Source organism: Chlamydomonas reinhardtii, chromosome 17 (genome assembly GCF_000002595.2).
Source record: "Chlamydomonas reinhardtii strain CC-503 cw92 mt+ chromosome 17, whole genome shotgun sequence".
In the NCBI taxonomy this organism is placed as follows: domain Eukaryota; kingdom Viridiplantae; phylum Chlorophyta; class Chlorophyceae; order Chlamydomonadales; family Chlamydomonadaceae; genus Chlamydomonas; species Chlamydomonas reinhardtii.
The window spans coordinates 6,087,210-6,113,609 of record NC_057020.1 but is presented as its reverse complement, the minus strand read 5'-3'; the positions used below and the strand labels follow the sequence as shown (position 1 = coordinate 6,113,609).

General features: G+C 65.3%; 2 protein-coding genes across 2 annotated transcripts; both read left to right on the top strand.

The window, feature by feature from the left end:
• Positions 1 to 314: 314 nt before the first annotated feature.
• On the top strand, positions 315 to 16,020 carry CHLRE_17g741400v5 (uncharacterized protein). The gene is made up of 28 exons (XM_043072654.1): positions 315 to 1,106; positions 1,201 to 1,391; positions 1,685 to 1,997; positions 2,565 to 2,739; positions 3,000 to 3,102; positions 3,425 to 3,777; positions 4,098 to 4,165; positions 4,316 to 4,414; positions 4,602 to 4,718; positions 5,065 to 5,103; positions 5,242 to 5,709; positions 5,913 to 6,338; positions 6,500 to 6,610; positions 6,950 to 7,042; positions 7,204 to 7,329; positions 7,699 to 7,800; positions 8,148 to 8,264; positions 8,639 to 8,724; positions 8,958 to 9,063; positions 9,355 to 9,417; positions 9,674 to 11,062; positions 11,352 to 11,505; positions 11,732 to 11,901; positions 12,034 to 12,429; positions 12,774 to 13,159; positions 13,422 to 13,716; positions 13,886 to 14,062; positions 14,301 to 16,020. Exons 3-28 carry the CDS (start codon positions 1,878 to 1,880, stop codon positions 14,904 to 14,906), a joined length of 6,345 nt encoding a protein of 2,114 aa, XP_042915113.1. The 5' UTR covers positions 315 to 1,106; positions 1,201 to 1,391; positions 1,685 to 1,877; the 3' UTR covers positions 14,907 to 16,020.
• Positions 16,021 to 16,094: 74 nt separating this feature from the next.
• Positions 16,095 to 26,400, top strand: CHLRE_17g741350v5 (uncharacterized protein). The gene is made up of 15 exons (XM_043072653.1): positions 16,095 to 16,252; positions 16,391 to 16,533; positions 16,855 to 17,354; positions 17,621 to 17,926; positions 18,289 to 18,641; positions 18,854 to 18,960; positions 19,227 to 19,357; positions 19,548 to 19,693; positions 19,953 to 20,104; positions 20,416 to 20,541; positions 20,854 to 21,113; positions 21,400 to 21,481; positions 21,692 to 21,867; positions 22,070 to 24,674; positions 24,900 to 26,400. Exons 1-15 carry the CDS (start codon positions 16,221 to 16,223, stop codon positions 25,085 to 25,087), a joined length of 5,307 nt encoding a protein of 1,768 aa, XP_042915112.1. The 5' UTR covers positions 16,095 to 16,220; the 3' UTR covers positions 25,088 to 26,400.

Below are 26,400 nucleotides of genomic sequence, written 5' to 3'. Positions count from 1 at the left end.
GAATCTCGCCGAGTACCCCTTTCCGGGGGGTTTGGGGGGGGGGGGCGGATCCCCTCCAAACGCTAAAACTAGACATTCTTGGGCCCCCGGGTGCCGTGGGCGAGAACGTGGTTAGGGCCCTTCTCGCCTACGGCGGCGGCCCACCCCTGGAAGATGCAAGCCCTCGCCTGGCGGCAGAGTCTCCCCAAATGCAGGCGGCGAGGTGACGGTTGCTACAACTAGGCACATCCCCAATTGTATGTTGGAGTCCCACACTACGGGACGACGCCAACCTGCCCCATACCCGGTACCATCGCACCCATACTCCGACCCGGATCCACGTACTGACCGAAGTGCAGCCAGCAAGCCAACCGCGCGTTCTGCATATGCATCGCTTGCTTGGGACAATCACGTGCTGAGATTGACATCAACGAGTCGTGCGCGTACGGCGGGATCGTGGAGCGGTTGGCACTTGACGGCATGTTACAAAAGACATCTGACAAGATATTTACAGAAAGCGTCGTCGTTTCACCCGTTTGTTTGAAGGTCGCATTAATACGGATATGAAACGGTTGCATATGCCTGCAGCTACGTATACTTTGCGGGCCCGGCAGGTCCGGAAACCCGCGTTCCACGACACGCGGCGCGGGCAAGCCAGGCGTGAGCGTATTGTGGGTGTGAGTTGTACGCGGCGGCGGCGTGGGCATGTTGTACCCAACGCCATGTATCTGTCTCACAATTCATTACTTATTTACTTTTCATACAGTCGGGGCATCGCAATCACATCAGGCCAGGAAACCGACCTCCAGAAAAGTCCTAGTGCTATTTTCCTAGTGATACATAGGCATACGGTAGTTCACGTAAGCGATGACTGTGCACATATATTCTGACACGGCGAACGGCGCTTCGCAGCTCATCGGGCGCTTCAAGGAGCAAGTTCTATCATGCATTGGCGTACATTTGTGCTAGAGAGCTAATCAACGGCGTGCCAAATGGCTCCGCAAGCACGGGGCATTCCTGGCTGCGTTATCGCGTCAGGATTTCTTATACTAGTTATACAAGCAACAGCATTTGCTAAACTATATGAAGATGGCAGCTCTGCGGTATCGCGGGAAACGCACCAAAAGGCGAGAGTCAGGCATGCGCGCTCGGAAAAACGCGCTCTGCAACTAGATCCTCAGGCCCTGAATCATTTAAGGCTGGTACAAATCCTTCTTACAGGCCGCAGCCGATGTCCATGGAATTAGCAGCGGTTCAAGGCTGCGGCGCGGAGCTGACTTTGACACAACAGGCCAGAGAGTATCCGGCGGGGTCGCGGGTCGCAGCGCGCGGTCTCGCCGCACGTTGGCGGCAGATACCGTGCCAGCGACAACAAACGCGTCCGTCGACCCATTTGCCACCGTCCTTGACTTGTGGGTTCGGGCTCCAGGCCGGGGGGGAGGGGGGTCCTGCGGGGTTGGTTGGGGGTGGTTCGTGTTAGTTGGCACGTGCCTGTGGCCGTACGTAGACTGGGTTTTGAAGCGGAAAGGGTCAGGGAGCATGCCATTTGTACTCTACGATAAACGTGATGCCATGTCAAGAAGCCTGCGTGAGCGTGGTGCATATGCCTTCTCCCCGCAATTCCATCAGTCATGTCCTAACTAGACATGCGCATACCGCCCTTCTCGGGCTGCTGCTTTCCCGGTTGCCCTCACTACTACCACAGGCTGCGCGCGGCGGCGGTTGTGGCGAACCTAACTGCAAAGTCCGCGCCCACGCCATCTCCATCTCCATTCTTACCGAACGTTCTCCTACCAAAGCCTGGACCCGGGTCCGGCAGTGGCGGCGGCCTGCCCGTCCGATCTCCGCCAGCGCCACCGCCATCGCTGCCAAACCTGACTGGCTTAGTCAGCCCCGAGATGGCGGCGCTGCTGACTAATGCCAACGTCAGCTCGGCCCTGGATGCGCTGCGTACGGCGTACCGTGCGGCTGACGTGGCGGCGGGCGTGGTGGCGGCCGGGAGCTGCGCCACCAGTGTGGTGGGTGGCCGGGCTGGATAGGGTCGGCGGTTGGGATGCCCTGCGTGTACGTGCATGTGTTCAAGCGGCCAGCTGGCGGGCATGCAGCCGGGACGGGCGCAACGGTGTATATGGTATTCTTGCTTGAGACCCGGCAGCGAAGTCGGTAGCTACGGGGGCAGGTTTGGTTCTGCGCTTTGCGCCACGCGCAGCACTGGGTCGGGGTGGGCCGATTGGGGCTCAACGGCCGCAGCGTGTGCGCTTAGCTGTATGTGGTTGCTGCATGGGGCCTACTTGAGCATGAGCATGTTACATGGCTTGAAGTCCATGCGGCCCCACTTACTCCTTGGAGTCCGGAGGGCCTACCTCCTATCTGGTGCAAGGGGCCTACCTGGTGCACGGCGCACAGTGGCTGGACATACATGGGCACGTGTGTGTTGTGGCCGCAGTGCTCCCAGTGCCGTACATCTTTTGGCCGCATCACCCGCATGCCTAACGCCCGTGCCGGACGCCCGTGCCTGATGCCCGTGCTAACGCCGCCCATGCCTAACGGCCTCCAAATGCTGGTGGCTGCTTCGTGCCTCGCAGAAGACGCACAGCATCTACCAGTGGCCCATGCCGTCGCAGCCGTTCTTCTGCACGCTGTACAAGGTGATGAGCTACACGCGGCTGCAGCCCGAGGCGGTTGCGATCCAACCGCTGCCGTACCAGTGGCGGCCCAACATGTCCACCAACGGCTCCGTTTACAACCTAACCGCCGGAGGTAGGCGGCCGAATGCATCCTGCTGCTCCTCGCGCTTATTGCTTGCTGCTGCAAATGCGCTTGCTGCTTACCGTCCGTTGGCCGCACCCTAACGATGCCGTTGTGTTTCGGCACCATGTTTGACCAGGCCATGAGGCAAACCGGCTGCTGACGCAACCGCTCGTGTACCGCAACCGACAAACCAACCCGCCGTCCCTGCACCTCTACCCCGGCCCCAAATGTTCCAAATGTTTCAACCTTGCAACCCCCGGCCCCCACAGGCTATGTGACGGCCAACCTGGTGACCATGATAAGTAAGGCGGCTACCTGGTCGTACAGCCGTTCCTCATCGGCCACCATCGCGGCGGCGCAGTCCAACGCACTGTGAGAAGTGCCGATAGCGGGGGGGGGCGGAGGCAGCAGGGTGCTGCCAAGGGGGCAGCGCCAGCATGGTGCCCACCGCGGGCAGCGCCTGCGGTGGATGAGGCGGCTTGAGGCTGGAAGCGGTTGGGTTGCTGGTGCGGCAGCAGCCTCTGGGAAAAGAACAGGTGGAAGGCTCTTCTGGATGGTCCGAATCACATCTTGCCACCCGCGTTCGAGCTCCCGACATGCAAAGCACGCCTGTGGGGGATCCCAACATGCAAATCCATACATGCGGCAGTGTGTATGTGTATCGACGTCTTGCCGTACTCGTGCCGTACTGCAGGGCCCTGCTGTCGTACAACGCCATCCAGGATGTACCGCCGCTGCGGCTGCCAAGCGCGCTGCTGCTGTGGTACCGCAAGGACGTCCTGGCCCCCCGCGGCCTGATCACCCCAGCAGGCGGCGGCGGCAGTAGCAGCAGCAGCAGCGGCGGCGGCAGCAGCGAGGGCGGCAGTAGCAGCCGCAGCGATGGCGGCAGCGATGGCGGCAGTAGCAGCAGTGGTGCTGGCGGCGAGGCGGTGCTGACGGCGCCGCGGACGTGGCAGGCGCTGCTGCGGGCGGTGGCGGCGGTGAACGGCACCGACTGGGACGGCGATGGGTCGCCGAACTGGGGCATCTGCATCAACACAGCGCCAGGTGCGTGTGTGTGCGCACGTGTGTGCATACCGCATTCGCACGGTGGGGCGGGGGAGGGCGTGACAAGTTTTCAGACCTCCTCGCACACTTCCTTACCATCGCTCCCTTGCGTACGTGTGTTTCACATTTGCTCTTATTCCCGCTCAACTCCCACCCCCACTCCCTACTCCTGGCTGCGCTCTGTTCGCTGTGCTCTATCTTCGACTGTGCGCCCCCCTGTGCCATCTTTGATAGACACTGTTCGCATGAATGGCTGCCCCCGGGTGCCCGTCCTCCTTGAACGGCTACCCCTGTGCCCTGTGACCCGCCCGCGCATGCAGTGTGTGACGCCAGCTACTTGCTCAACGCCATTGCCGCCTCCATCGCCCAGACCGGCGGCACCAGCCAGGTGCGAGCACGTGCTGCGGGTGGGCGCCAGGAAGAACAACTGGGGTGCCAAGAACAGGACATGCATTCACGTGTGGAGCCCATCGATGGTGCGCATTGCAAGCAAGCACGCACACACGTGTGTGTACTGCCTCGATCGTGCTGCACGCAGGGTTTCACCCTGGATCCAGCTTCCATGGCGCTCATGTACGACAGCCCCGCCTACGAGGCGGCGCTGCGGATCTACGCCGCACTCATGTCGTACGCGCCGGTACGTGTACGGCTGCACTTTTGCCGTAACCGCCATCGCCTGCTGGTGCTCATGCAAGTTCATGACCGGCGGGCCGGCCGCCTCCAGCTGACTCCTGCCTCCCTCTTATCCCTTGCCCCCATCCCTCCCCGCACCATGCATTCTGCGCTCACCTGCACATGTACGGCTGTACGGCTGTACACAACAGCCGCCGCTGCCGCCCTCCCAGAGCGTTTCATTGGACGACAACTGCGAGGCCTTCGCCACGCGCTTCCACGTCCGCAACAACTGCGCCTTCGCCATCCAGTGGGAGCACGCGCTGCTGGTGCGTGTATGCGTGTGCGTGTGTGCGTGTGTGCGTGTGTGCGCGTGTGCGTGTGTGTGTGTGTGTGTGTGTGTGTGTGTGTGTGTGTGTGTGTTCAAGAGCACAAGGAAAATAAAGCGCGAAGACAGGTGTCCGTCCACTTGATGCATACATCGGGTGCCAGGGGTCGGATGGTCGTGCCGGGTTTGGGCGGTTTGGCCACGGCGGTTGGGTCTTGCTCGGACGCGTTAGGCGGCGGCTTTGTGGTTACCCAGCAGCAAGTTGATAAATCTTAGACACCTTGCATTTTAGTCAGTATGCAGTTGCACTCACGCGCTTACAAACCTATTGTGTTGTACAATCGCAGGGCCAGATGGCAGCGCGCAAGCCTGTGGCACCGGGCCAAGTGGGTGTGGCACCGCTGCCAGGGTCCTCATTCGTTTTGGATCGTGGCACGAACACACTGGTCCCCTGCACCCCCGCGCGCTGCCCCCACGCTCTGCCGTACGACGTGCCTGTGGTGGATGTGGGCACACTGCTACAGCCGGCGGCTGTGGCTGCGGCGACGGCCCCGGGCCCACTGGCCCCGGCGGCTGCGGCTGTAGCTGCTGCTGACGTCAGCGCTGGTGGCAGTAGCAGCAGTGGCAGCGGCAGTAGCGGTCCTGGGCCGAGTCCTCCCATGCGGTTGCCCAAGGCAGCAGGGGCGCCTTTTCCTGGTGGCGTGCGCCGCCGCCGCAGCCTCCTCGGCAATGCCGGTGGCAGTAGCAGGGACGCTGGCCACAGCTACAGCCACAGCATCTCATCGTGGGCTGCGACAGCATGGCCGCGACTGACAGCCATGATGGGGCGTGGCGCGGGCGTGCGGGAGCACGGAGCGGACGAGTGGAGTCCGGTGACGGCGGCGCGGCGGCGGGCGCAGTCGGAGGCGGCGGCGCGCGCGGTGGCTGCACTCGACGCCCCGCTGGCGACACAGCTCGTGAACTTCGCACCCCTGTGCGGCATGTTTGGCAAGGTGAGTCGGCATGTGTGCATATGCCATGGAAGATGAGTAGGGTAATGAAGAATACGTGCAGAACGTTTGGGCAGGTTTCTAGTGTTCGAGCAGCATGCGGTGGGCGTGATCATGGCAGCACCGTGTGCCCGCCTCGCACGCGCCTCCCGCCAAGCCGCCGCTTCACCCTCGCCCCCGCCCGCCGCTCTCTGCTCTAATTGCAGGAGCGCCCCAACAGTGGCATCAGCAACACAGCCACCGGCGAGAGTCAGGACACGGGCGCCCTGCTGCAGGCCGCCGCGGGCGCCAACAGGACTGCTGCCGGCACCACCAACACGGGGCCCCCCAGCAGCATGGGAGCGCCTGCTGCGGGTGCATCGGCAGTGGCCGCGCTGGCTTCCGGCCGCCACCTGCTGACGTCAGATGGCGGCGAGCACTCCGCGGATGCGGATGCGGAGTCACAGCAGTGGGCTGTTGCGTCTTCGTCGACGCAGGGGCGGCGGGGTGGGCGGCAGCTGCTGCAGTCGCTGGGCACGACTGTCAGTGGCATATACGACCTGGGCGGCTGGTGGGCGGCAGACCTGGCGGCGCCGCCGCCCGCGCCCTTCAACAACAGCGGCAGCAATCCAGGCATGGAGGACGCGATCAAGGTCCGCGTGCGTGCGCGTGTGCGGTAAAGAGTGCAGGGAACACAAGGTGCACAGGACAATGTATGCGATGCAGGATTACGTTGGGAGCGTGAGAGCGTGTATGTGTCCCTCCACACACACATACACACTCCAACACCACACACCCACATACCCACGAGCAGAACTTCATGGAGATCTGGACCAGCCTCATGCGCGCCTCGCTGCGTGACGGACTGCTGCCCAGCGCCAGACCGGACGTGGCGTCCGACATCTCCACCGCCTCGTTCATGCAGGTAGGTGCGCCCCATCGCGCCGTACCACGGTGCCCCCGTGCATTTCGTGTGTGTGTGTGTGTGTGTGTGTGTGTGTGTGTGTCTGTGTCTGTGTCTGTGTGTGTATGTGTGTGTGTGTGTTTGTGTCTGTGTGTGTGTGTGTGTGTGTGTATGTATGTGTGTGTGTGTGTCTGTGTGTGTGTGTTCAGTACATTTGTGCACAGCAGTGCGCAGCGCCCTTCCCGCGCCTCCTGAGCCTTTCCTACCGGTACTGAAGCCTGCAAAACAACGCAACCTCCATCACGCCACTACCTGTACAACATTTACACCTTATCTTCACCACCACCTCTGCCCCACCAGCTGAATGTGAGCGAGGCCGAGGTTCGCGACTTCCTCGTCGCCTTCTGGGGTTCCGTATGGAGCCCAAACATGGCGCTAGAGCTCAGCCTGAATGTGGGTGCGGTGGGGCGCAGGTGGCAGTGGTGGGGTGGGTGGGTAACCAGTTCATCCCGGCCGGTATGACAAAACTACTGTGGCGCCCAGTAGATATGCGTGGGGGCGTGTGACCGCGTTGCACATCCGCACCGGTGTCCCGCCGGTTGTTATCCACACAGGGCCAGCAGTACGAGCACTTGTACCTCAGCGAGGCTGCCTTCAACGTGACGGCGCGCGGCGGGGCGCAGGAGCCCCGGGCGGTGCTGGGGCGGGCGCAGCAGGGCATTGCGCGCGTGGTGGCGGAGGTGAGCCGTGGGCGGCGGTCCGCTGGTGCGGCGGGAGGTTGGTTCTTGGAAGGGGGGGCGCACGACAGCAGGAAGGGAGGTGGGGCCACGTGTAGGCCGGCATTGCGCCTTCAAAGGGCTGGCTGGCGGTGGTGATACCGCTGGCATTCATCCGGCACGCGGTTCCAGAGGCTGCCAGCACCAACCTACTGCCGCTACTCACTGCCCCCTCCCTGAGTCCCTGCATAAGTAGTGCACTCACTCGACACACGCGGTCTCAGCCCCTTACACTGCGCTTTCCCTCAGCACACACCAGAGACGTGTCCTGACATTTTCATTTATATATGCACCCCGATCTGTTCAATGTGCCTGACCTGCACACACATGCAGATGTATCCTGACCCCGACGCGCTGTCCCAGCGGCGTCAGGCGGCGTGGGCCATGTTGGGCTACGACGCGCCGCCGCCGCCGCCGCCGGCCGCCGTGATCCTGGTGAGGCCGAGGAAGACACGCTGACATTAGCTGCTCAATTGCATTGGATTTGCGGGCTTCTGTGCAATGCACTGGCGGTGGGCGCCTGCAGCCCGTCAGAGCTGGTACCTATTTTGCAAGTTGGTGTCCAGCCCTACGCGCAACCCCAGCACACCTTACACAGCCCCGCACTCCCGGCGCATCGCCGCACCGCACCAACACCGCAGCACCACCGCACCAACACCGCTGCCACTGCCAGTTGAGCCCCGTCAAGACTGGATCGCAGCTGAAGCGGTGACTCCTGCTACTGCCCACACTCCTCTGCTCACACCACCCCGGCGCCCACCTGCGCTCACCTGCGCCCACAGGAGAGCGGCAGCAGCAGCACCAATCTGGCGCTGGCCGTTGCGCTGCCGCTGTCACTTGCAATCGTGCTGGCGGCGGCGCTGCTGGGTGTACTGCTGTACCGCCGCCGCTACCTCAAGGTACGGTGCGTTGATGGTGCCGTACTTCTGAGGTTTCATACAACGCGACCGCTGGGTGGTGGCTGGCGTTCGTGTCTACCGGGCGTATTGGAGCGCGGGGCGGCGGCGCATTGTGATCCAGCTATCATCAATCGCACACCCAACAACTAATCCAGGATAACTTCATAGCATCATAAGCTCGGCTATGCCATCAGTTCTCCTACACATCCAACTGTCGGGATTGCTGGCAATACGGAGAATCGGGTTTCTTTTTGTGGGGTAGAAGTAGATGTCGTATCACGACACCAATAACATGCGCTTAACGACGTGCTCCTGCCATGCCGTGCTCCTGCCATGCTCCTGACTCCATGCTCGTGACATGTGTGGGGCCTCAGGTGACGCTGCTGGGCAAGGTGATCGCACCGGGCGCAGGCGCCGCCACCACCCTGGTCGTGACCCACATCCAGAACACCGAGCGACTGTGAGTCGCGCCGCCGTACTGCCGTACCGCCGCCGTGCCGCCGTCACCGGGCCGCCGTGCCCGGCCTCCTGGGGTGTACGGCACCTTGTACGCACCCTGGCGCGACTGAAGCGTGTGCATTGTTTTGCGTGACACAATCACAGAACGCACAAACGCGCGCCGGCCGCAACTCTTACGCCGCCTTACTTCGGCGCATAGTCTGGCCCCTTACTTCTCCGGCATGTCCCCTGCAGGTGGGATACGCTGCCGACGGCGGTGGTGGACACGGCACTGGCGCTGCATGCGGACGCCTTCCGTCGCCTGCTGCCTAAGCACAGGGGCTACGAGTCCGCGGTAGAGGTGCGTGCGTGGTGGGCGCGAGCTGCTGCGGGGCTGAGCTCAGTTACCCCGGTGTGCAACGGGGCTCAACTCAGTTACCCTGGTGTGTTTTGCATCACCGGTTGCAGCCACAGTGCGGCACGCCATACATGCCACCCGAAGGATGAAGGCCTTCCTGATGTTAGCTTGCGTCGTGTTGCCGCGGCCTCCTCCGCACCAGCCAAATGAAGGACATGCAGACACGGAGTGCCACCACCCTCAAGTGCACCGCCCTCCATTCTCGTCCCCCTCCTCCTCCTCCTCCTGGCCCAGGCCGAGTCATTTGTGCTGGCCTTCCACAAGCCCCAGGACGCAGTCGCGTTCTGTGTGGACGGAGCTACAGGTAGGCATGCGTGCGGGCGTGCGTAAATGTGTACGCAGTCTGTTTTACACCTAAGCAACGAATATGCATTGCGCAAGCAGAACACCTATACCGTATCCTTCTCTGCTTCCCGCTTCCCGCCCCGCGCTACCCCACGACCTTGCCACGCCATCCCCTCCACCTGCGGTGTCCTGCCGCCTGAGGGCGCCTTCTGCCGTACCACGTCACTTACCTGCCGTACCCCCGCCCGTACATGTCCGCACGCCTCAGGTTGAGCTGTTGCTGCTAGACTGGCCGCAGCCGCTGATGGAGGCGTGCGACGCCGCACCCGTCTGGCTGCAGCCGCAGGTTGCCGCCCTCTCGCCCGCCGATCTACTCAGCAACAAGGCGCTCGCGCCCAACGCCGCCGCCTCCAAAACGGGCGTGCCGCCGCCGCCGGGCCCAGGACTGGCAGCACTGCAGAGCTCGCTGCTCGCTTTCATGGCTGGAGACGTGTCGCGTCATTCGTCTCCGGTAGTGCTGGCATCCCCGCACGTGCGGCTGCCTACTGGCGGCGGCGGCGGTGCGGCCGTGTTCGGCGGCGCCGGCGGATACGGCATTGGGCTGGGAGGCATGGGCGCATTGAATGGCGGGCTGGGCTGGGTCTTGGATGCGGATCTGGGTCCTGGCGGCGGCGCGAGCGGGAACGGCCACGCCGCGACGCGCGGCGCCCTGGCCATGGCGGCGGCCGTTGACGGCGCCGCCACTGGCGGCGGCGGCGGCGGCGGCGGCGCCGAGCGCGCCGGCACGCGCAGCTCCTTCCCGCTGCGGCTCATCAGCGGGACGGTCGGCGGCGGCGGCGGCGGCGGCGGCGGTACATGCGTACAGCTGGCGGCGGTACTGCAGCAGGTAGCGGGTGCGGGTGCCGCCGCCGCGGCGGCGGCGGCCGTCGGCCGCGTCGGCTCCGTCGCGGGTGGCGGCGCCGCCGCCGCCACCCGCATGGGCGATGCCGCCGCCGCTGACGCGGGCGCCGGCGCCGGCGCGCTCCCTTCGTTTCCCACCAGCAGCATCACAGGCAGCAGCAGTGTGCCCGTGTCCACGCCGCCGGGCGCCACGGGCGCTGGCGGCGGCTTGGGAACAATGGCGGCGGCTGGGCCGCACCGGGTTCCGGACGGCGCGCCGCCGCTGCCCCGCACTGCTGGCGGCGGCGGCGGCGGCGGTGCTGGAGGCGGCGGCGGCATCTTGCTGCACCGTGTGGATTCCCATTCCTGCATCAGCCTTACCGAGTATCCAGAGTCGCTGCTACAGCTCGCTGGCGGCGCCGCCGGCACCGGCACTGGCACCGGCAGACGCACTACAGCCAATACCAACACGGGCTCTGGCGGCGCCGCCACCGCGCCGGCGGCGGCTGCGTCTGCCGCCGCCACCGGAGCAACTGCCACCGCCACCGCCCCCAACACCGCAACCGGCGGCGCGTCTGCTGCAGTTCATGGTGCCCGGTCTGGTGCCGGCGGCGCCGGCGGCGGCACCGGTGACGCGGCGGCGGCGGCGGCGGCTGGTGGCGGTCTGGAACGTGCGGGTACGGCGGACACTGCGTACGACACGGCGGATGATGACGACGAGCTGCTGCGCATCCCGCCCGAGGCGCGTGTGGCGGTGGCACTTGGGAGCGCACTGCAGGTGCGTGTGTGTGTGTGTGTGTGTGTGTGTGTGTGTGTGTGTGTGTGTGTGTGTGTGTGTGTGTGTGTGTGTGTGTGTGTGTGTGTGTGTGTGTGTGTGTGTGTGTGTGTGTGGCAGGGGGTACAGGACCTCGTTGCAACGAAATGCGAGCGAGTGGCCAGTGACAAGCGGGGTTGTTTGTCCTCATTGTGCACGCTAACGTTAACAAGAGCAAACGCACGATATGCAGCTGGGGCCTAAGTAAACATTTCTCCCTCCCTGTGTGTCTCTGCGCCCCCCACACTCGCAGCTGCTGTGGCCCCAGGCCGCCCTCCCGCCGCGCCCCGACTCGCCCGCCAGCGGCCAGCTGTATCGCGGCCTACGGGTGGCGGCGGGCCTGGCGGCGGGGCTGGCGGCCAGACACGTGGCGCCCAGCCGCGCCGCCGGCCGCACCCAGTACACCGGTGAGCGGCCGGTCGTGCCGTACACAGTGTGGCGGCGCGCATGCCGCGTGTGGTGCTGGTAGCGCAGTCGTACTTGAAGAACGCGGCCGTCAGGTGGTTTCAAATGGGTATTTCGGGGACCGCCCACACGCTTGTTAGTTGCAGCACCAAGCACATGCCCGGGATGCAGAACCGTAATAACAAATCCCTGCTCCCCGTGGCCGTTGCAATCAACTGCTGTCCTCAGGCCCCACGGTGGTGCGGGCGGCGGCTGTGGCTGCGGCGGCGGCGGGTGGTCAGGTGCTATTTGGCCCGGACGTGATGGGCGCACCAGGCGGCGGCCCCATTGGCGGCGCGCTGCGCTCCAGCCCTGGCCTGGCGCCGCTGCTAGTGCACTTTGGAGACTTCCTGATAAAGGTGTGAATTCGCCTGTCAAGACGTTGCTGCATACAATTTGTTGCATGGGTGCAATGCTGGCATTGTGGTGCTTCTAACTAGTCGTCACTTTTGTTGTCGTCTCAAGAAAGTGAATGCCTGTGGACCTTGCAGGGCGCTCCGCGCCGCGCTGGCAGCGTTGCCTCCGGCATCGCTCCCACGCAGCTCGCGCACAACAGCGCAGCCTCTCGCGCCATCAGCGGTGGCGCCAGCGCCGGCGCCGCGGCCGCTGCCGACCGCGTCGGCTTTGCGACCCGCAGCGGCGCCAGTGGCACCTCTTCCGGTGCCGCCGTCGGCGCCGCCACCGGCTCCGTCGGCGCCGGTACGGTCGCCTCCGCTTCCATGGCGGCCGCCGCCGCCACTGGCGGCGGCGCTGCTGACGTCAGCGCTGGCGGCGGCGGTGTGCTGACGCTGCAGGCGGTTGTGGACTCTGTGCCGCTGTATGTGGTGGTGGCGCCGGCGCTGGCGCCGAGGCTGGTGTCGTACCCGGCCCTGCGCTGGGCGCAGCAGGTGAGGGAGCGAGGCTCGGAGGGAGGCAGGGAGACAGGGATTGGCAGAAGGCAGGGAGCGAGACTGACAGGGCCGGGAAGCGGAGAGGCAGGGAGACAGGGAGGGCGTGAGGGCAGGGAGGGATGCGCCCACTGGTGTCTCTCTGCGACCTGTGCGCGCGTGCGTGCATTCCCGACCGGTGGTACGTTTCGTACAAGACGCACGCACCAGGCCGACCCCCTCCCCTGTGACATGCACGGTGCTCGCCCTCTCTCCTTCTTACCCGAACACACACACACACATACACATACACATACACACACACACACACACACACACACACACACACACACACACACACGCAGGCCGCTGGCGGCACGCTGGACGCACCCGTGGGCTGCCCCACAGTCGCCCACATGCAGGTGGTTGGCGCCGCCAGCCTGCTGGCCTGGCGCCACGACGTTGCTACAGCCGCCCTCGCCACCTGGAGCGCGACCTGCCGCCGCCTGCTGCGGCTACAGCCACACACAGGCCCTGTCGCAGCTGCCACAGCTGGCGGCGGCGGCGGAAATGGTGCGGCGGCGTGCTACAGCCGAGGCAGTGGCGGCAGTAGCAGTGGCCGCGGCGGCGGCTGGGCGGGGGGGTATCTGGTGGAGGCGGGGGAGGGGCACATGCTCGCGGCGTTTGGGGACGCGGGCGCGGCGGCGGTGTGGAGCTACGCCTGCACCGAGGCGATGCTTGATGTGGACTGGTGGGTGTTTGACTGCGATTGCGCATGTGGTTGTGTTGTGGATGAGCACGTGCATGTACATGGCTGCGAGTGTGTGTGACTAGCGTGCGTGTGCGCGGCCGTGAGAAGTCCACCGGCCCGTTGCGTTATCCGGTATTGACTCGTTGTTGTGTGTAACCCTGTCACAATAATATAGTACCTTCTTGTATTAAAGCTGCGTGCACTGGGTGCTTGTGAACGCTCGCATGCTAACCTCAATAAAACTCATGACGAACCCACACAGGCCGGAGGAGCTGCTGGACCACGAGCTGTGTGAGGAGTGGGCGGTGGTGGAGCGCCAACACCCGGGGGCCATCATGGACGGAAACATGATGGTGATGGGCTTTGGCATGCTGGGCGGCGGAGGAGGAGGGGGAGGAGGGGGAGGAGGCGGAGGGGAAGGGGGAGGCGGTGGCGACAGCGGTGGCGTGCCGGGCGCAGGCGGCGGCGGCCGCCGCGCTGGTGGGCGCCGGTCGCACGTGACGGAGTTCCGTAACGGCTACCGGCACCGCGTGCTCATGCGCGGCCTCAGGCTCAAGGTGCGTGCTGCGGCCTGGGCCTCGCGCGCCAGCACGTGCCGCTGGCTGCGGCTTTAACTGCTGCGGCAAGCCCGTGGCCGGGGTGGTTGATAGGACACGTGTACGGTACGTGACGGCGTACCACCACCAACCGCTGTCGCCGCACCGTTGCCGTTATGCCACCGTACAGGTTGGCATGGACTGCGGCCCGCTCAAGTACGGCATCAGCCCCGACACCGGCCGCGTGTCGTACCGCGGGCGGGCGCTGGGCCGCGCGGCGCGCATCGCGGCGCACGTGGCGTCCAGCGGGCAGGTGCTGTGCAGCGGCCCGGCCTGGGAGGCGGCGCAGCGGAGCGAGCTCGTGGAGGTGAGGATGGGGATGGGGATGGGGATGGGGGCAGCAGGTGTGTGTGTATGGCAGTCTGAGCTAGAAAGCGCTGCTGAATACCTCTGTGAGGGTCCGTGGACAGTGGACGTCTGTGTCACTTCCACCCACCTGCCATCTCCATCATCCCCACACATCAACCTTTTCGCGCACGTGTTGTGACCGCTGCGACACGCACGCCCACGCCAACGCCAACGCTCGCCCCCGCGCCCTCTCGCAGGCCGCCAACCTGGTGGGTACAAGCATCGGCGAGCACCACCTCCGAGGCGGCGGCGGTGGCGGCGGCGGCGGCGGCCGGGTGCCCATCGTGCGCATCATCGCCGCCGAGGATTTTGAGTACGAAGCAGGTGCCGCTGCCGTGCCCGTGGGGGCCCCCGGCCAGGTCCGACACGACGGCTACGACGATGCAGGCGACGGCGACGACTGCGGCACGGTGAGGATGGTGCTGGAAGATGGAGAGATGCAACAGCCGGCGGCAGTGCCTGGTGGCTCCGGCGGCGGCGGCAGCGGCTATCCAGCCGCCGGCCTGGCGGCGCGCGGCGGCGCGCGGCTTGGCGCCGCGTCTGTGGGCGCAGAGGAGCTGGTGATTGTGGTGGGAGAGGCGGCAAGCAGTGTGGGCGGTGGCGGCGGCGCGGCGTCGGCGAACATGCGGCCGAGCTATGGCACCCTGCCGCTGAACCTGAGTCGTGACATCGCAGCGCTGATGGCGGGCGGTGAGGAGGAGGGAGAGGAGCAGTCGGAGCGGCGCGGCGGCAGGGGCGGCCGGGTTCGGCCAAAGGCGGCCGAGGCTCTACTGGAAGCGTCGGCGGCCGGCGCTGCTCTGTGATCGTGATTGTGTGAGAGATGCTGATCATGATCTTACTGGTCTTGATACTGAATGATGCCGTACTTTCGTACCTTGGTACTTCGGATTTGTGTCAGTGTCATTTGAGTAGCTCCGGTCAGATGCCAGGACTAGGAATCATTGCAGACCTCGCTTACTGATCATGATGGCCTTCGCTGCGTAAAATGGTACCTGCGCACTTATCGTTGTTGGTACTGGGGGTATAGCCAAGCACACACTTGGGTCGAACATTTCAATCGTGCGGACTGCACGTCGTTTACCGGTCAGTCTTCTTGATTGAGCTTTAGCCGCGGGGTTTCCATGGAGATTGCAGTGTATGGCTTCTGATGCCTGTTTGTCTTGAGTCCTGCCATTTGGGGCACCCTGCATTGATTGCAAAGACGAGAATGATTGCCCATCAGTTCGTTTCGTACGACAACTTGTGTCCTCATGTTCTAGTTATTATCGTTTGCCGCTCGCAATAATGGAACACGCCGGGCTTTACTATAGCAATGACTGCTCAGAAGCTGCAGGGTTCCGTATGCAGGATTCATTCGTTGTGTGCGAGTTGATGTGACCTTACGGGCCCAATGGTGATCGGTGACGCCGTAAGGTAACTGCCCCTGGTGCTTACTATGGACTGCAACACGGAGATGGCCTAGCTTGTGATGCCTCGTTTCGTACCGTTCAGGGTTTATTTGGTGCTGCTGCTAGACGTTGTGAGACAGGGACAGACGGAGGGCCACTCGTGTTAGGTTTGACTAGATTTTGCTTGACCGTTGCTGCTTTGGCAGCGGGCGTAGGGATGTGCCACAGGGGGGATGGACCGACTGGTGCTGACGGGTCTCTGGAACAGTGGAGCAGTGGCGCTGCGTGGTGTTGCGGAATGCACACGGACGAGGCCCTTGACCGAGGCGGCCGTAGATGGTAAGATTGACAGGAACGAAGGAGGATAGTTGGGAATGACCTGGCGCGCTGAGGAGTCGGACAAGCTCTTCGGAAAACGGGGTTAACCGGAACGGGTGGGGTGGGTTCGGCCAGTCGGCCAGACGGCCAGCCCAGTTCCGAGCCATTCTTTAGGGGATATTGAGCAACGGATTATATAGACGACCATGTCATGATATTCAGGAAAGTCGTGTGTCATGTACGCTATTGGCCCGGTCGCATCATCCATGACACACCCGAAAAGCTATTTCCAACCGGGTGCTAGCAAATCACAAAGCCAGAAACCGCTGTAACGTTTTCAAAGCCTCGCATGAGCGTCGAACTACGGCCAGAACCTTTTCGGAACAAGGAATTGCAGGCGTCGGCCCCAAAATGAAGCCCGACGCAGCATCAGAGCCAATTCGGTGAGTCGCTATCTCTCCGTCACATCGCTTGGCGCAGCTGTGTTGTGCTCGCCAGCGGCATGCGGAATGCGGCCGCTTTTTTTGGCCCGACTCTGGCCTTCAAGGGCCGCACATTAACCTGTGTCCCCAAATTCTCAGGGTGAGCCTCCGCGTCCGCCCGTTGCGCTCCGATGAGGTTCGCGGCGGCACGGCCTGGGAGCTGGACCCACAACGTTGTACCGTCCAGCAAAAGCCTGAGAAGTCGGTGCTGGACGTCTTCCGCTCCTTCGGCTCGTCAACGGGTAAGACCCGGAAGGGTTTGGTTTGCAGGCAGGGGGATCGGGTGTACCATGTCAGAAACGGGGGAAACCCTGGGCAAGCAATGGCTGCGCGCCGCCGGGCCTGCGCCCTCCGCATACCTGGTAGTCCATCCATCCACAGTAAACTCCACGCTCGCCCCCCTCAGCCCTCTCAGCCGGAACCCAACACCGTTGCCCTCGTCCTCATGTCCAATCATTCTTACTCGTACTGTGGACCCGTAACCCACCACCTTGCCCAACCCTTCCTCCCGGCTTAACGCTGTCCAACCCGCCCCCCCCCCCGCCCCACACACACATGCACAGCCTCCGCCGACCGGCGCCGCCAAGGCAAGTCCTACCAGCTAGACCAGATATTCGGACCAGACGTCTGTACCGCCCATGTATACGACACGGTGGTCCGGCCCATGGTGGCGAGTCTGGTCAACGGAGTCAACGCCACGGTTCTTGCCTTCGGTCAGACGGGCAGCGGCAAGACGCACACCATGATGGGGGGTAGCACTGGCGGGCCGCCATCCGCGACAACAGCAGCAGCAGGCGCGGCCACGACCTCTGCTGGCGATGCGGGGGGTAGCAATGGCCGCCGCAGCCGCAATGAAAGCGGCAACGAGGCAAGCGGCACCGCCCCTACTGAAGTTGGAACTGCCGCTGCCAGCAACAATCACACCACGAACGCGACCAACACGGCGGTGGTGGCGGCGGCTGTTGAGCCGGGTCTTATTCCCCTGGCTGTGGCTGACGTGTTTGCGCGGCTGCGGGGTATGGCTGCGGAGCGCGACGCCACCGTGACGGCCAGCTACGTCGAGGTGGGTACGGTACCTGTGGGGCACGGCGCGGGGCTGTGGCCATGCGGGGTTTGGGTGTGCGGGAAAATGGGCTGGATGCTTCCTGCTGGCTGGCTGGCCGGTTTATGTCCACGCACACGCACCATGTTGAAGCCACCTCGTGCGCGCTGCACCTGCAAAACCATGGGCAAGGCTTCGACCGTGCCGAAACCCCAGCCGCTCTCGTCATCTTCGTTCGTTCGCCTCGACACCATAAACTCGTTCGTATCATTTACTCCTGCACGCAGATCTACAACGAGGAGATTAATGACTTGCTCGACCCAGTTCGCAATCGCAACATGAAAATCATCAGCGCGGGCGACGAGCTAGCTTCCTACAGCTCCGGGCCCGCCGCCGCCGGCTCCTCTGCCAGCGGCAGCGGCGCCAGCGGCAGCGGCTCATCGCTGATGCCGGTGCTGCCGGGGCTGCGCGAGGTGGAGGTGGCGGCGGCTGCTGACGTGGCGGCGCTGCTGGCGGCGGGCCAGGCGGCGCGGCACGTGGGCGCCACGGCGCTGAATGAGCGCAGCAGCCGCTCACACACCGTGTTCCGACTGGTGGGTGGAGCGGGGGGCAGGGGAGGGGGTGGGGGAGAGGGGAGGAGGGAGAGGGCGGGAGGGAGAGGGAATGAGGGAGAGGGGGAAAGGGGGAGGGGAAAGGGCTGGGGAAAGGGGAGGGAGTCTTTGACGGGTGGGGGTGCAAGGTGGGGGCTGAGGTGGGCATGTACGTCAGGGTGCCGCCAGGTGGGCACCCGACACGTGTGGTGGGCAGGGGCACGCATTGGGATCCATGCTGCCACGTAGAACCGTGCCGTAGGACTGACCCTAGAACGTGTTTGGTTCGGCACAAACAAGACCCATACTCCAGTTGGGATTGGACTTACTGCCGCGCCCACATCCCCACCGCCGCTCACTTTCAGGTGGTGGAGAGCCGCCCCGTTGCCGTACAGCGGCAGCCGGCCGACGCCTCCGCCTCGGCCTCCGCCTTACACAGCGCCCGCAGCAGCTTCAGTGGCAGCGCCAGTGTCGGTGCTGTTGCTGGCGGCGGCACGCGCTCCTGCCCCGCATCCGCGGGCATCCCCCTCGCCTCGGCTGAGCCGCAGCCGCCGCCGTCGCCGTCCCTGACCGCAGCCCCGGCAGCAGTCGCCGCCTCAGCAAGTGTCACGCCAGGCCGCCAGGGCCCACAGGGCCCACACGGCCATCAGGGCCATCAGGGCGTGTTTCGCTCCACACTGGTCCTGGTTGACCTGGCGGGAAGCGAGTGCGCGGCCAGGTGCGTGTGTGGTTAAAAGCTGGTGAGGGTGAAGGGTTGGATGGAGCCTGGGTGCGGAAAAAGGAGGGCTCAGGATTGGGGCTGGGGGCAGTGCCCCCACACTGGCTCCCCTGATCCCACACTGACTCCCGTGATCCCACACTGGCTCAAATGATCCCACACTCGCTCCCGTGATCCCACACTTCTGGCTCCGACCTCTCCGGCACCCTTAGGTCGGGTGCTGAGGGCGTGCGGCTCAAGGAGAGCGGCGCCATCAATAAGTCGCTGCTGACGCTGCGGAACGTGGTGGCCAAGCTGGCGGAGGGCGCGGCGGAGAGCGGTGAGCGACAGGAGGGGGAGGGGGAGCAGCAGCAGAGGGAGAGGAGATGGAGGGTGGAGGCGGCGGTGGAGGGGGCGGAGGGGGTTGGAGAGGGCGGTGAGCAGGGCGAGGTGTAGCACGGTGGCACCTCCGCCTCCACTGCCGCCAGCTTTAATCTTTGTCATTCCGTCCTTGCGGCCGACCTCCTTCACTAACGAACCGACTTTTACCTGCCTGACTTCCCTCCTTCCTTGCTTCCCATCCCTGCCTCCCTTCTTCCTGTTCAGGCGCGCACGTGCCGTACCGCGACTCCAAGCTGACGCGGCTGCTGCAGCCGGCACTGGGCGGCAACACCCAGACCGCCATCATCGCCACCATTGCGCCGGGGCCCGCACAAGTCAGCGAGAGCCACAACACGGTACGCGCTTGGACATGTGCTAAACCCAAAACGACACGTGTGTGTACATGTGCGCATACGTGCTTTCGTATATTACACACGCAATGACAGCAATACAAAAACCGCCTAGCTTCTCTCGCCACCACCGCCGCCACTTGCTTAACTTATCACGGATGTAATCCCCCCCCCCCAAACCCGTGTGTGTCCGCAGCTGGAGTTTGCCACGGCTGCAAAGCGCATCACCAACCGAGTGGAGGTCAACTCAGTGCCCGCCGACCCCGCGGCGGCGGCGGCGGCGCTGGTGGCGCGGCAGGCACGGCAGATCGAGGAGCTCAAGCGCCAGCTACTGGAGATCAGGTGCGTGTGTGTGTCTGTGTGTGTGTGTGTGTGTCTGTGTGTCTGTGTCTGTGTCTGTGTGTGTGTGTGTGTGTGTGTGTGTGTGTGTGTGTGTGTGTTTGGGGGGAGTTTAGGTAGGGGGCTTGGCGCGGGGGTGGGAGGGCGGGGGCGATTCTGGCTACGGCGGAGTAGAAAGTAAGACGCGCTCGTGTGCTGCTGCATGCCTGATGGCTGCATGCCCGACTGCTGCCCGCACGCGCCTCACACGTGTGTCATGCAGGACTTGCAGCGCCCGCAGCGCCACCGTCAGCGGCCTGGGGGCCTCCGCCGCCAGCCCCACCGCCAGCGGCCGCCTGCGCCGCTCCTCCGCAGTCGACTACGGCCACGGCCACATACACGGCGCCGCCACGCCGCCGCCGGGCCTAAGCGCAGGTGCGACGTTGCTGCGTGCGAGTGTGTGTGGCGCGTCCCTTGGTGCAAGTGTGTGTTTGGAGCGAGTGCGTGTTGGGGTGTTGGACCGGCCACGACCTGGCAATGGCAAATGAACGTGCTTGAGCGAACGAAGTTGCGAACAGGTTTGCCAGTCCTGCCCGCCTGCCCGCCTGCGTGCTTGCATGCATGCACCTCGTTGCTGCTGGCCCTCAAGGGCCATCTCTGCCCCCGCCGTCCTGCGCCACTACCGCCCCTGCCCGCTGCCCTGAGCCCACGTGCCCACGTGTCCACTCCCACCGCCACGCACACAGGCTACGGCCGGCCACAGCTGCACGCGGGCATGGCGGGCTCGCGCTCCGGCGGCGTGCGGCGCTCGGCGGACTTCAGCTCGGCGCTGTCGGCCTGCGGCAGCCGCCTGGGCGCCGGAGCCTTCGCGGGTGCGCCGGTGCTTGCCTGCCGTGCTTGCTGTGCTTGGCACCCTGCTTGCTGTGCTTGCCGTGCTTGGCACCCTGCTTGCTGTGCTTGCCGTGCTTGGCACCCTGCTTGCTGTGGGTGTCGTGGGTGCCGTGGTTGCCGTGGTTGCTGTCGGTGCCGCACTTGACATCAGACGTCTGGATGCAGGCTTTGCCGTCGTGCGTGAATCAGTCCGCATCTACCGCAACTGCACAGCCTCCCGCCGCCTTCTACTTTCCCCGGTGCACACCTGCCGCAACAACCCGCCTCCCTCCCACCTCCCTCCCGCCGCACAGGCGCGCTCGGCCCTGCAGCAACGGCCGCGGGCGATAGCGCCAGTGCGCCTCGCGGGCTGTGGCTGGAGGAGACGGCCTCCGGCAGCGGCTGGGTAGACGCACGCGGCTGCTTCACGCCGCGGTCCGCCACCACGGCCGACGGCGGCGTCAGTCCCGGCGGCAGCAGCAGCGTCCTGGCCTCGCCCAGCCTGAGCTTCGGTGCGCGGCGGCGGGTGCTGCGGACGGAGGAGGGGGAGGCGGACTCGTCACCGGAGATTGTGGTGCGTGCGTGGAGGGGTGCTGGGAGATAGCTGGGGGATAGCTGGTGGGAGCGTGGGCTGGAGGGCGCGTGGGCTGGTGGGGGCATCGGCTAGAGGGGGCGTGTGGATATTGCATGAGATCCGCGGCTCGGACCAAGTTGAAAGGAAGCGCCCAACGGTTTGGAGCAGCGGCGGGGTCGGGTCGGGTCGGGTGACTCGGGTCACAGCAGGACAACTGTGTGTCCTGACTTACACTTTGAAGGGCACACCCTGGTCGTGTGCTTGCCTCCTGGTGTCGGACTTGCAGGAGCGGGAGGACGTGGAGGAGCAAAGCAAAGCGACCGCCGCTATGAGCAGCGCCGCCGCTGCCACCGCGGCCGCAGCCGCGAGTGAGTAGGGTCTCGTACTCTCGTAGCAACATGTTTCTTGTCCTTTTTCCCACCAACCCACACACTACCAAAGCTTCAGCTTTAGAGGGCGCGTGCGTGGGGCGCGTGTGACACCGACATCTTGCCTCAAAACTCCAGCCACGTGCGTTTTGAAACAATCTTAATTTCGTTGCTCAATGTGTGCCGTTATTTACTGGATTGCGCATGTAGGCAAGCTGCGGGAGATTGCGGAGGAGCAGGAGGCAGCAGCGAGGCGGGAGCGCGAGCAGCAGCAGGAGCTGCTGCGGCAGCAGCGGGAGGCGCGGGCGGCGCTGGAGGCGGAGAAGGTGGAGCGAGAGGAGGCGCTGGCGGCGGCGCGGGCGCGTGTGTCCTACCTCGAAGCCCAGGTGCGGATGGTTGGTGTTGGCCCACGAGGCACGAGGCCAGGCGCACTGCCTGGCGGTGCTGTCTGATTGTGCTGACTGTGAGTGCATGTGCAGTCTTGCACAGAAGTCCTGGTGGAATGGGCATTGGCGTTGACTACGCAAATATATATTACTAACACGCGTGCAATGTGCGTTACCCTCCGTGTGTGTTTGTGATATGCAGGCGAGCGCGCACTGCCTGGAGCTGCAGCAGGTCAGGAGCGAGTGCGAGGCCGCAGCGGCGGCAGCAATCGCGACGGCTGCTACAAAGTACAAAGCTGAGCAAATCACAGCAGCACAGGAGGCAGCGGTTCATTTGGCGGCAGTTGAGGCGGCGGCGCAAGAAGCCGCCACCGCCGCAGCAGCCCGGGAATCGGCGCTGCGGGAGGCGCTGGCGGCGGCACAGGCCACATCGGCGGAGGCAGCAGCAGCCGCGGAGCAGGCGCGACTTGAGCTGCGGGCTCGGGAGTCATCTGCCGGCGCCCCGGCCAGTGTGTCGGTGCAGCTGTCACCGATCAAGTCCCCAGTCAACGGGAGCTCTCCCGTCTCCAAACGGAACCTGTTCGGCCGCTGGCAGACGGACCCGGTGCCTGTGCTGGGCAGCCCTCCCGGCGGCGTCCAGCCCGGCAGTGCCCGGGCCCTGGGCGGCGACAGCGCCGGCGGCGTCAGTGGCGACAGCGGCGCCGGCTCGAGTGTGGGCAGCTGTGCCTCGGGCAGCGTCAGCAAGCACACGTCTCGCCGCACCAGCGCCGCACTCGACGACCACCACCACCCCGGCCACCACCAGCACCAGCAGCACCGCTTGCCGCGCCTGCGTCTGCCTCTGCCCGCATGCCTGGGCGGCGGCGCCGCGGCTGAGGCGCAAGCCGAGGCGGAGGCGGAGGCCCGGGCGCGGGACGCGGCGGCGGCGGCCGAGCGGGTGCAGCAGGAGGAGGAGCGGCAGCGGTTGGTGGTGGCGCTGGCGTCCGTAACCGTGGAGCGCGACGTCGCGCTCTCCGAGGCAGAGGCGCGTGGCGCCGAGTGTGAGGGGCTGCGGGCGTCGCTGGCGGCAAGCCGCTCCGACGGCGCCGCCGCCATTTCGATGGCCAAGGCGTCTGCCCAGGTGGAGGTGGAGGCGGCGAGGCGCACGCTGGCGGAGGCTGAGGCGGCGCGGGCGCAGCTGGAGGAGGCGCTGCATGCGGCGCGGGAGGACGCGGCGGCGGCGGCGGCGGCGCAGGCGGAGGAAGTGGCGGCGGCCGCCGTGGGGGCGCAGCGGGCGCTGGAGGCACAGGTGGCGGCGTTGACGTCGGACCGGACGGCGGCGAAGGCCGGTGCCGCGGAAGCGCTGGCGGCGGCGGAGCAGAAGGCAGCAGCGTCAGTGGCGGCAGTGGAGCTGCGAGCAGCCACGTCTACGGCGGCGGCGCAGGCGGCATGCGAGGCGCTGGCGGCGGCGGAGCGGCGTGCCGGGGAGAGGGAGGCGGCGCTGCGGCGTGATGCCACGGAGGCGCGCGCGGCAGCGGAGGCCGCTACCGCCGCTGCCGCTGCAGCCGCGCTGTCAGCGGCGGCGGAGCGCGAGCAGCTGCTGACGCGGCTGCTGGTGGCAGAGGCGGCATCGGCGTCGGCTGAGTCCTCTGTGGTGGCGGCGGAGGCGCGGGCGCAGCAGCTGGCGCAGGCGCTGGAGGATGAAGTGGAGAGGGAGCGCAGCCTAGAGGCGGAGGTGGGTACGGGTCGGTCGGGCCTGGCGGCGGCGGAGGCGATGCGTGAGGACTTGAAGCGGCAGCTGGAAGAGGCGGAGGCCGCCGCAGCTGCGGTTAAGGTGAGGTTTGAAGAGGAGCTGGCGGCGGCGGCGGCGAGGGAGCAGCGGCTTACGGAGCAGCTGGCGGCAGCTGAGGCCGCTGCGGTGGCGGCTGCAGAGTCGTTGGCAGTTGCGAAGGGGGCCGCCGAGGGCGCCGCTGAGGCCGCCGCGCAGCAACTGGCGACTGCGGAGGCGCGCTGTGCGGCGCTCGTGACAGAGGTCAGCGGGAGTGCAGCGAAGGTGGAAGAGCTGCAAAAGCAGCTTGCGGCAGCAGCAGAGCAGGCAGCTTCGGCGGCGGCCGCAGCCGCTGCAACGCTGGCTGCACGCGAAGAGAGCGCTGCAGCGGCGACGTCGGCGGCGGCCGCGCAGGCGGCGGAGAAGGAGCGCGCCGCCGCGGCCGCGGCACGAGCGCATGGGGAGGCGCTGGCGTCTCGTGACGCGGTGACGTCCGCGCTTCGGGACCAGCTGGCGGCCATGGACGCGGAGGCGAAGCGGTCGGCGGCGGCGCTGGAGGCATCGCAGGCCTGGGTCACTGACCTGCGCCAGCGCCTGGCGGCGGCCGAGGCGGCGGCGGCGGCCGCCGCCACGCGGCACGACGAGGCGCTGGCGGCGGCGGCGGCCCGGGAGAAGCAGCTAGGTGAGCGGCTGGCGGCGGTGGAGCAGCAGCTTAAGGCCGGCGCCGCCACGGTCGCCGCCGCCGCCTCTCGGCTCAAGGGAATGGACACAGAGGTCGCTCGGGAGCGCGCGGCGGCGGCGCGCCAGGCCGTGACGTCGTACGCCGCCGCCTCTACGGAGGAGCGGCGTGCGCTGGAGGCGGCGGCGCAGGTGGCGGCGGCGGAGGCCGGCGGCGCCGCCGCGGAGGCGGCGGCGCGCGCGGAGGCGGCGGAGGTGCGGTGCGGCGAGCTGGCGGCGGCGCTGGCGGCTGCGAAGGGCCGGGTGGCGGATGCAGACAGGGAGCTGGCGGCTCGGGAGGCGACGCTGTTGGAGCTGGCAGCGGAGTTGGAAATCTTCAAGAGTGAGGCGCTTGGGCTTAATTGCCTGTGGAATGGTGTTCGCATGCTTTGGCGGGTGCTAGGGCGGTTGCCTGGGGACATGGCCGGATGGGGATTCCTGCCACCTGGCCGGAATTTCAGAGTGCCCTTCGCGCCTGCACTCTTCCGGTTTGCTGGCCCCGTCTGCTTCTCACCCCTGTCCCCACCCGCTGTTGTACCCCGCCGTGCCTGCCGCCGCCCGTACGTAGAGAAGCAGGAGGCGGTGGACGCCGACACGGAGGTCTTGCGCGGGCAGCTGCGGCGCCAGGCGGCGGACGCGGCGGCGGCGGCGGAGGCGCTGCGTGAGCGCGAGGCGGCGCTGACGCGGCTGCAGCGGGAGCACATGGACAATGTGCTGTTCGAGCAGAGCGCCGTGCGGCAGCGCATGCTGCTGTAGGGATAAGTGCTGTCAAGTGGTGCGGAGGCAGCTTACTTGAGAGCTTGGTGCGTGAGGCATTGTGCACAAGACATTTGAGTGGGAACGGGCAAGTCTGCAGGAGCTGTCGGTGTGTTGCGAAATTTGCAAATGCAATATTTTGTTCGTGTGTGCTGCTGTGATGTGACAGAGCTGCGCATGGCAACTTGCCAGAGTGAAGCTCTGAGTGAAGCTGGTTTGCCTCAGCACTGTCTCGCCTCCTAGTCTAACTTAATAAAGCTCAGGCTAGCCTGGCCTGGCCTGCTTTTGGTAACGGCTCTTGTAAAAATGCCATATGCGCGGCCGGTCCGTTGCTGGGGGGTGCGCGGGCAGGCGGTGAGCGTGCGCGTGATGTGTGCAGGTGAGCATGGTGACCCCTCGCATGCGTATTGGCGAGTGAGACTGTGAGGGAGTTGCATAAGTGCATTGGTGCTTCGTGCTTTCATCGGGAGGACCGTATGTGATTGCGCGTCGACCTAACAACAGACCGGTGCAGGTGCATGAGCAACCGTTTAGCGCGCCTATGAGCGTCCTTGTGAACCAACTTGTGAACCACATACTGACTGCAGCACTGTATGATTGATACGTTCGTAAGTTTGTGCAGGGATGAGATGCAGAAGCCGAACAAATGCAATGCAGGCGGCTGCCGGGGACCCGTGTAGCTCGTACCCATGTAGCCTGGTATGCAACGGTGAAGGCTGCCCGGGAAATAAGACAGTGGTACGCTAATTCCAAGAAATGTCAGGCGGCGCCGGGGAAAGAGGGAGTAGCCGTTCGAGGAAAACGGGGTGATGAAATCACAAGCACGGAGTGCTGACGTGGACGTAGTCCAGCAGGAGCAGGGCTGTACGGACTCATACAGCTTGCGGTTAAGACTTGGGCAGCGCAGGGCAGCGCCTGAAATACTCCTATATGTCATGATGCACTGTGGGACACGCTGAGTGAGTGAGTAATACAGGCGGTCCCTTACCAGGTTCACAGGTCACTCCCCTGAGGCTCTGCCCCATCACACCTGGCACACAAGCTAGCCTGACATGCAGACTTCCAACAACGTGTGCGTACGATTTTAGTCACCTGGTATGCAACTGAGTAGGCTGCCTGATGGCCGGTTGCGTGAGTGCGTGACAGGAGGACTCGCCTAGACCGGGGCCAGAAGTGGCCATCCCGCGACACCGGGATTACTGCGGGATGTGTCACTGTAGAGGAAACGCCGTAAAAGGAATGGATGACGAGCTGGGGCTATCCTTAGGGCATGTGGGACTTACGCGCCTTCCTCCCACAGTCGCCCATGTTTT